Genomic DNA, 8,921 nt, shown 5'->3' on the forward strand with positions numbered 1-8,921 from the left:
TTCTCATAAGACTTTATAAGCATCTTTGGCAGCCATTGAAGCTTTATTTTTTTGGAGAAAACTTGAAGAGAGAACTTGAAATGGGGAGAGGAAATGGTGGAGTTTGAGAGAGGGAGAAGATCCTTTGAGGGTGTTTCAAGAGAGAGTACAGGGGATTTCACACAGTTGCTCCGACAAGCTTGCACCTTAGTAACATCGGATTCAAGGTTCATCTTGAGGAAAGTTTTGATAAGAAGAAGATCTCTTTGGTATCAAAGGATCCGGCTCCTCCGCCTCACCGGGGAAGGTGGAAGTGATTTTATAAGGGCTTCTCCGTCTAGCTAGCTGTGGGAGCTAAAGGAGAGTCACTAAAGATTTAGTATAATACTCGGAGGGTGCCTCCGAAGAGTAGATGTAGGTTAATGTTTGACTGAACTACTATAAATCGGGTGTGTTTTTTCCTTTATAATTTTTGCATTTTATTTTTGTATTTATTTTTATTGCGATTAATTGCGTGGGTGAAATTGATAATCTATCTTTTTATTGTGAATGTATTTCACTTTTGCATTAAGTTATAACAAGATTTTTATCTTCATTAAAGAAGTTTATAAATATCCAATTCACCTCCCCTCTTAGCGCATCTTGTACTTTCACATCAAACCTCCTAATAAATGTATGGCTTCCATAGTATACCTTCCTGGCATTAATCCAAATTGATTTTGAGAAACATTAGTATCATGCGCAACTTGTGCTCAATAACTTGCTCATATAGTTTTAAAGTATGACATATTAACTTAAATCCTTTAAAATTCACACAATCTTATGCATCATCTTTATTCTTAAAAATAGAAATCAACACACTCATTCTCCACTCATTTGACATATTTTTAGTCTTTAAAATAGTATTAAAAAGTTTAGTAAGCCAAGAAATTCCTTCATCTCTTAACCTTTTCCACACCTCTATTGGAATATCATCAGGTCCAATAATTTTTCCACCCTTCATTTTATTTAAAGCCTATCTAACTTCTAAAAATAAAATATTTTATTTTCATTTAGGGTGCTAAGCTCACTAAAGTCAATTATATTCTCACAATCTTCAATAAAAAGTTTAGCAAAATATTTCATTCACCTTTTTTGAATATCATCTTCTAAAAAAAGTATTTTTTGATCTTCATCCTTAATACATTATTTACTTGAACTAATTCATTACTACTTCTATATCTTTATTTGGCTAACTTATAAATCTATCTTTCTACCTATTTAGTCTCTAATCTATTATACAAATCATTAAAAACTAATATCTTCATCGTATACTACTTTCGTAGATTCCTTACGTTACTTTTTATATTTTTACCAATTATCAAATGTTTTTACATCTAAACTAATTTTATAACAAATCTTCTAAGCTTTTATCTTTTCTTGCACATTTAGATTCAACCTCAAACTATTTTTATTTTTAGGAGCTTTCTCTTTTGATACTCCAAGCATTTTTTGCAATATTATTAATATCACGAGCAACTTTTTTCCAGATAATATTAGCATCCTTATATCTAGATAAAATTTTAAGATCTAAAATCTTACACTAAAATTTTTTTTTGTTAATATTGTTTAAATGCCCCCATCTAATCTTAGAATATCGCTTTACTTTATTTTTTATATTATGTCTCTTCATTTTAAAGTTCAAAACTAACAAGCGATGTAACTTTCACTATGAATAAATTTACAATCATTACTATCTAAACGATCTAATAAGAAAACATTTAATCTTAGATTTAATATACCTATTCTTATACGAGATAAGATGTTCATTTTTTTTCTTAAATAAGGTATTGACAATTAAAAAATCATAAGCTAAAGAAATATTTATTATGTTCTTACCACCCTTCATTAGTCCTCCCAAACTCATGGCCATTATGAATGCTTTTAAAATTATCCACCTATTTACCAACATGATGATTTAAATCTCCTTAAAAAAAAACTCTATTTTCATGAGGTATCTTTTGTATCAATTCTTGTAAGTTATTCCAAAATTTTAATTTTAAACACATCCAAATCTACTTGAGGAGCATAAATTTATGATATTAACAATTTTAACATCAACAATAATCTTTAAAACTATAATTCTATCTCCAATTCTATTAATTTTTATAACAGTATTCTTCAAACTCTTATGTATAATCACAAATACACTATTTCTAGTACGACTCCTACCTGAATATCATACTTTAAATCCTAAACTATCAATCTCTTTAACCTTCCCTCCAACCCATTTAGTTTTTTGGATGCACAAAAATATTTATATTCCTATGAATCATAATATCTATTAATTTCATTAACTTTCCTAGAAGAGAACCTATATTTCCTGTTCCTATTCTAATTTTAGTTTAATGGACTAGTTTCTTTGCCCACATCCGTCCTTGATGTGGGAATCGTTGCCTATTTAGCTCTGCACCCAAGCGCCGGTGCAACAGACCTTGTACACTTGTAAGTATATTTAGGCAATGTAGCGTGTCTCTTTCAGGAAACATCATAACATTAACACAATATATTAAATGATTCGTATCATGATTATTTGACAATTTCTACATTGACTGTCAACTACCTAACACAACGATTCATTTTTCTCATCTAGGACTTGGCACGTGACAATAAAAAAAATATTAAAAATGTCTATTTGCCCATATTATTTAATAATTTAATCATATTTATCTAAGAATTTAATTAAAATTTTAATTTTTAAGTAATAGTGAGAGAAACATATGAACAGTCTCATAAATACAATTTTTTTTTTTCAATTTTTTGCTCTCTTGAGGAAAGAGCCCAAATTTGACAGTACTGATAGGGATCTGTTACTCACAAAATAAATACAGCTCGAACCACTCTGTAGAACAGATTACAGCAAAACTGCCCATGAATTAACTAACTTCTCCCCTTCACCATCCCCATTAGGTCAAAACCATACTCTCCAACTCACAGCCTCTTCACTATTTCAAAATTTATATATATAACGGTCTAATTTCTATAAAGTTTAATCATATCCACACAAATCAAACGATTATCCATAATTCAACCTTTCAAAGTTCAATCTTTCCTCCTTCGATCTATACTTATATCTAATCGCCCAAAACAGATAATGGCCGAAGTTCACAGCGCTTAAGCCACACATGAGCCAGTAGAACCTCTCCAGATGATAATGGTTCAAGTTCCTTCCTTCCAGCCAGGCCTGCCGGCCGCCGTGCCGCGTCGCCCTGTTCACAATCGACACCAGCACCGAACTAAGGTAATATCCCATCGCCAGCGAGACCCACGACAGCGAAGTCGCCAGAGACCTCATCCCCGCCGGCGCCTCCGTGAAGAAGAACTCCAGTAGGCCGGCTAATGTGAACAAATCCGCTGAACCGAGAAACAGATACTGCAACGCAACCCAGAAGAACGATATCGGTAACGGTTCGATTGAATCGACTAGACCAGAATTCTCGGCCACGCGTTTCCTCTTCACTTCCACCAGCGCCGCCGTGACCATTGCGACGATGGAGAGGACTAAGCCGATCCCGATTCTTTGGAGGTGGGTTATACCGGTTTCGGTTCGGGTCAGCTTTCGGACCATGGGGATGATTACGTGGTCGTATAAGGGGGCGAGAGCCATTATGAAGATTACAGGGAAGATTGGAAGGGAGGCAGGCGGGACCGTCAGCCCGCCCACCCGAGTATCCATTGTCGCCGCTTGTTGAACGGAGAAAGTGGAGAGCTGAGCGAGGCAGCAGTTAAGCATTATAGTCAGGAGAAAAATTGGCAGAATTTTCACCACCATTTTCACTTCTTCCACCTCCTTATGACTGCAAATCAGCGCTTTGTGAGCTGGATTGCAATTTACAGCTCGATTGAGAAATTTTAGCTCTTTGCTCTGCAATGCTGATTGATCATCAGTCTGTTTAGCTGCTTCATTGGTGTTGATGGGGGTGGTAAATAGATCAACGACGACATTGCTTTGACTTTGAGTCGAGCTAGAGTTGAAGATGGCGGCGAGAAACACCTTGGCTATTACGGTGAGGGGGCTTCCGTTGGGGAGTTTGTTGCGGTAAAGCAGAGAACCGGAGAGGAAAGTGGGGATGGAGAGGAGGATGGTGAAGGTGGAGATGGCGAAGCCCCATTGCCAGCCCTTGTTGTCTTCGACCCAGACGACGAAGGTAACGGCGATGAGGCCGCCGCAGGAGAGGCAAAACACGAAGTAGTTGAAGAAAGTTGAGCGTTGTTTCCGGCCTTCGGGGGTGGTTTCGTCGAGCTGCTCTGCGCCGTGGGCCGGGAGGGAGCCTTTTATGCCGCCGATGCCAAGTGCAGTGAGGTAGAGGCCGATGAAGAGCATAGCGGCTTTGCCGCCGGTCGCTTCTTGGCATGAGGCTAGGGCGGCGGAGGCGCAAGGTGGAGGCTTTAGGCTGGGAGAACGGGCTTGGATTGTCAGGATGATTAGTCCCTGATAATGAAAAAAAAAAAAAAAAAGGATAGCGTTAAAATCCCAACTATATAATTGCAGAGCCTACTCTTTTGCAAACAAAAATTCACTATTAGACTTTAGTTTGGGACAATTTTTTTTTTTAAAGTAATTTATTTATATTAAAATTTTTTGAATTTAAAATTTTTATATACAAATTAATTTAGAAAATAATAAGAAAGCTATGTCAAATGAGACAGATTCTTCAGTGCGGAGCCGAGATGCCGTTCTACGTCTAGAGAGGAATCAGGTGCAGCCACATCAGCAGTACCTAGTCGTTGTACCGATCAAAGAAATAACATAGCACATTCTCATTGGTCTCCATACAACGTTCGATGTCCGCACAAAATAAATAATCCTCAAATAAAGCCTTAATTTATGCATGAATTTTAGGTGATTTGAACTTTTAAAATATAAAAAAAAAATATTTATCCAAGAAATTGAATTCGTTATTTACTGTTTTTATATTTTTGAAAATTTATTCTAGCCCAACAAAGCCCATGTACGGCCCAACAGAACTAGAAATCCTCGTACGTTTGGCCCACTGCACGTGAACAACTGCACGAAACCCGAAAAGATATTTCTAGAAACCCAATGCTGATAACTTCACCCTAATATGTCCATCCACCATGTCCATGGGGAGAGTGAAACTGTGGTGAGAGACGCGGAGAATAATTCCCGAAGTATAGGATTGTACCTCAGGAACTCTGTAAACCTAACGTGGTCCGCTACCGTGACTCCGATGCCCAAACTAGAATGTCTGAAAGCGAACGGCGTCAACTTGGTGGGTGAATCACGCGCTGGAGGTGAAAGATCCAATCTCATTGGCTGAAGACTATGTGGGCCCCACCATAAAATTTATTAAACCGAAAAAATATTTATTAAAAAAAAAAAGCTTTCACATGACACCTTCCAAAAAATCAAATCCTCTTAGTGGGCATTCATAATTAACAACTTACCGTTAAATATTCCATATTTATATTTTATTATATTTTTAAATTCAATTTAAAATAAATAATATATTCTAATTACAGAGATAATAATTATCTCAATTTTAAAAATTAAATTAAAAAAAAAGAAAAGAAAAAAGGTATTTGACAAGCATGCATATTATTAAAGCAAGATTAGTATAATATTTAACAGTGAATAAGATGGTAATTAAGTTATTAAAAACTAAAAAAATTACTAATTACTTTATAATAAAGACAAATTTAATGATAACTTAGATGCTAAGCAATAAGATTTAACATTACAACTTTAACCCATGCTTTTAGGGTTCACTTTTAATACAAAATTGATTTTTTTTTATTCCCCCTTTTTTTTTTACAAAAAAGAGACACTAATGATTCATTAATGTACATATTTTAAAGCTCCAAGCATTTAATGCACCAAATAAATTTGGGGAGTAGTTTTCCATGGCACGTGTGGGTGCTCATGTAGCACGTGGGAACAAGATATTTCTCAAGAAAGAAAATTTGGTTTAGATTATTTTTACCTGAATTTAATCAATTTTTATGATCATTAATTATATCTCTAATTCTTATGATAAGAAGCCTTTAATTACATGGTTTTGTATTGAAAAAGGAATAAAAATATATTAAATTTAACCTATTTATTTTATTTTAATGTGGCCAAAATTTAACTAATAATAATTTAATTTTTTTGGGAACGGGTGTATCTACCCGCTACCACCCCCAGGGAGATGCTTAGTGAAGTAACTAATCCCTCGACGGGCTTAGCGACAACCAGCCCATAGGTGTCAGAACACGCATTTATTTTCTCACAACTTAACGAGTTGAACAACTTCAGAGAGGAATTGAATGTTGGTTGGGGGATTCCCAATTACGCTCGCCCACCAAGCCAGCTAAGTCGGACGGGGTATAATACTTTAATTTTACGAAAACAAGTTTTAAGGAGGATTGGAGAGTGATGGGACCAAGAAAAAAAATCAAGAAAAGTGTAAAATCTTATGATTCCTTAAGAATCAAAGAGCAAGTCACATTGATGGCATCCCAATCATTTGATCTAATAAGCTACAAAATTGGTGGATCCCTTCATCCCAATTCATATAAATCAATACAAAAAAGTTTTCGAAGTTTCAAGAGAACATTGTACTTTTGTGATTCATTTAGATGATTCTAGACATCACATAAGTCCATACTTATCTCATTAGTGACTAAGCCATGTTATTTTTAAAGCTATGATTTTGACATAAATAATGTTTTATTAAGGGCTAATAGAGTTTATGCTAGTATTTCATAAATAAAGTATTTGTGATTTTTTTGTTAAATAAAAGAGTTTTTTAGTATTTAGTAAATTCATATATTTATATGTAATAAAATTAAATCATTAAAAATATCAATTTAAAATTTATATAATAGTATTTTAAATAAATATATTTGTTTCCAAAAATATATATCATTAGAAAAATTCATTAAAAAAAAAAACTTAGTATATTATATCCCCAACGGTTATAAAATAATAATAGATAAAATTTTTAATACAAAATTAAATAATATGAGGGCCCATGCATGATCGAACATGTCCTCATCTAACTCATTTAATTTATTTTTCCCAAAAACTAACATAGATTATACAAACACAAAATATTAAAAACTGATAAAAGAGATTAGCAGCAGATTATTGATAAGCACTTACTGAGAACTCAATGAGGGCGCTAATGAGGTAGATGACATAGGTGGTGAAGAAAGCATCAGAGAGAAAGCCGCCGAGCAGAGCGAGGAGGAAAGCTGTTCCCATGAAATTGGTAACAGTAGTTGCAGAGCGAGCAGGCGAGAAATACATGAAGCCATCCAAGTAGGTCACCAAGTTGCTCGCATTGGCTAAGAAAGCCAGATTCTCCATTATCTCCACAACTGCATTAATTAATATGTTAATCTTACTTTAATCTCATACTTAAGCTTAATTACAATGATTAGATAATTTATATTAAGAAATAAAAAAGTTAGAGAAATAGTGAAAGAGAGGGAGATAGATATGATAGAGAAAGGGAAATAGTTTTTTTGACTCTTCATTTTCATTTTTTTGGCATCTTGTGCTCTTCTTAATTTGAACTCTAAGCTTGATTTTAATGCTAGCAAGGGATCATTTGGTTATTTTTTATGAAAAAATATTGGTAATTTAGATTTCAATCATTTTATGTGAAAAAAAGTCTATTTTTGGATAACTTCAAAATATTTTAGAACTTGGATAATCAAATTAAGCATGAATAATTTCTTTTATTTTCAAATACAAAACAATTTTCTAATTAACATATAAGAAAGGTTGAGAGATGGATAGAGAGAGAAACTGTAAAATTTAACAGTAAAATTAGCTCTTATTTTCCTGTTTTCGACATGCAACACTTCAATCCTACTCTCATTTTTCTGAAAAAAAGAAGAAGAGAATTACAGAAGAAGAAGAAGCAGAAGAAGAAGAAGAAGAGGAGGAGGAAGTAAGATCAGCTTTGATTTTTCTATCTCTATATATCCAACAAAGTTGGAAGTCAAAGAGTTCAAAAAGGCAGTGAGGGCCTGCAAAATCCCAAGAAAGTAGGAAGAACTAATAAGCCTCCAAATAGGAAGTTGCTCTCTCGATCTAAAGTTAACAAAAAGCCATTAATTCTTCGGCTTATAATCAAAAACAAAACAAACTAATTTGATATTTTAAATGATAAAAAGCTCTCATCAATCACTAATTTCTTAATTACAAACCTAAGACGAAGGAAGCCGCAGCCATCCCTCCATGCTTTCTTCTCAGAGCTGGTCTTCCTCTCCAATCCACATAGCCAATCCATCTCTCCCCCTCACAGCCTTCTTCCTGCCATGGAAAATAATTTTGTTTAAACACAAAAACTAATTTCATCAGAATTAAATCACTAAATCAACAAAGAAAGAGAAGAAGGAATGGGAACCTACCATTTTTTTTCCTTAGCTGGATTTTTTGCAAGTTGAAGCGTGAAGAGCTTTCTGCTTTGCGATGGAAGAAGGAAGAGGGCAGAAGCTGTGGAGGAAATTAAAAAGCTCAGGTTAGAGAGAGGGACATGGGAGGACCCATATTTAAAAGAAAAGGGGTCCTACAAATTATAAAGGTCTAGACCACCTACTCATGTAATTAATTTAGATCATATCTCTGAATTAATTTATAACTTTTGTTTTGGCTCAACAATAAATTTAAAGTAGATCTTTTCTCATTTTTTTTGATGAAATAAAATTAATCTTAAATAAATTAATTCAATTATATATTTTATAGATTCTTAATTAAGGTAATAGTTTTTTTAAAAATATTTTTCTGTAATATTTTATTCATTTAAATGTTTTAATTCATTATATATTGCTTACATTAATATTTTAATATGTTATTTTTTTTAATTATACGCACTAAATTAAAAAAAAATGTGTCATTTAAATACATGTTCTAGAAACAATAATCTCCAACTACTAAATCATGATAC

The 8,921-nt window shown here is 33.7% G+C and overlaps 1 protein-coding gene across 1 annotated transcript; it reads right to left on the reverse strand.

Moving 5' to 3' along the window:
• Positions 1-2,739: 2,739 nt before the first annotated feature.
• On the reverse strand, positions 2,740-8,520 carry LOC110112705 (protein NRT1/ PTR FAMILY 4.6). The gene is made up of 4 exons (XM_020845017.2): positions 8,386-8,520; positions 8,182-8,287; positions 7,127-7,344; positions 2,740-4,450 (listed from the first exon to the last, which is right to left on the reverse strand). Exons 1-4 carry the CDS (start codon positions 8,386-8,388, stop codon positions 3,035-3,037), a joined length of 1,743 nt encoding a protein of 580 aa, XP_020700676.1. The 5' UTR covers positions 8,389-8,520; the 3' UTR covers positions 2,740-3,034.
• Between the last annotated feature and the right edge of the window lie 401 nt (positions 8,521-8,921).

Source organism: Dendrobium catenatum, unplaced genomic scaffold (genome assembly GCF_001605985.2).
Source record: "Dendrobium catenatum unplaced genomic scaffold, ASM160598v2 fragScaff_scaffold_908, whole genome shotgun sequence".
NCBI classification, from domain to species: Eukaryota; Viridiplantae; Streptophyta; class Magnoliopsida; order Asparagales; family Orchidaceae; genus Dendrobium; species Dendrobium catenatum.

Coding starts and splice junctions, on each gene's coding strand:
- LOC110112705 (XM_020845017.2), bottom strand. Junction 7,345..8,181: donor TGCGGCTTCCTTCGTCTTAG/GTTTGTAATTAA, acceptor TAATTAATGCAG/TTGTGGAGATAATGGAGAAT. Junction 4,451..7,126: donor GCGCCCTCATTGAGTTCTCA/GTAAGTGCTTAT, acceptor TTTCATTATCAG/GGACTAATCATCCTGACAAT.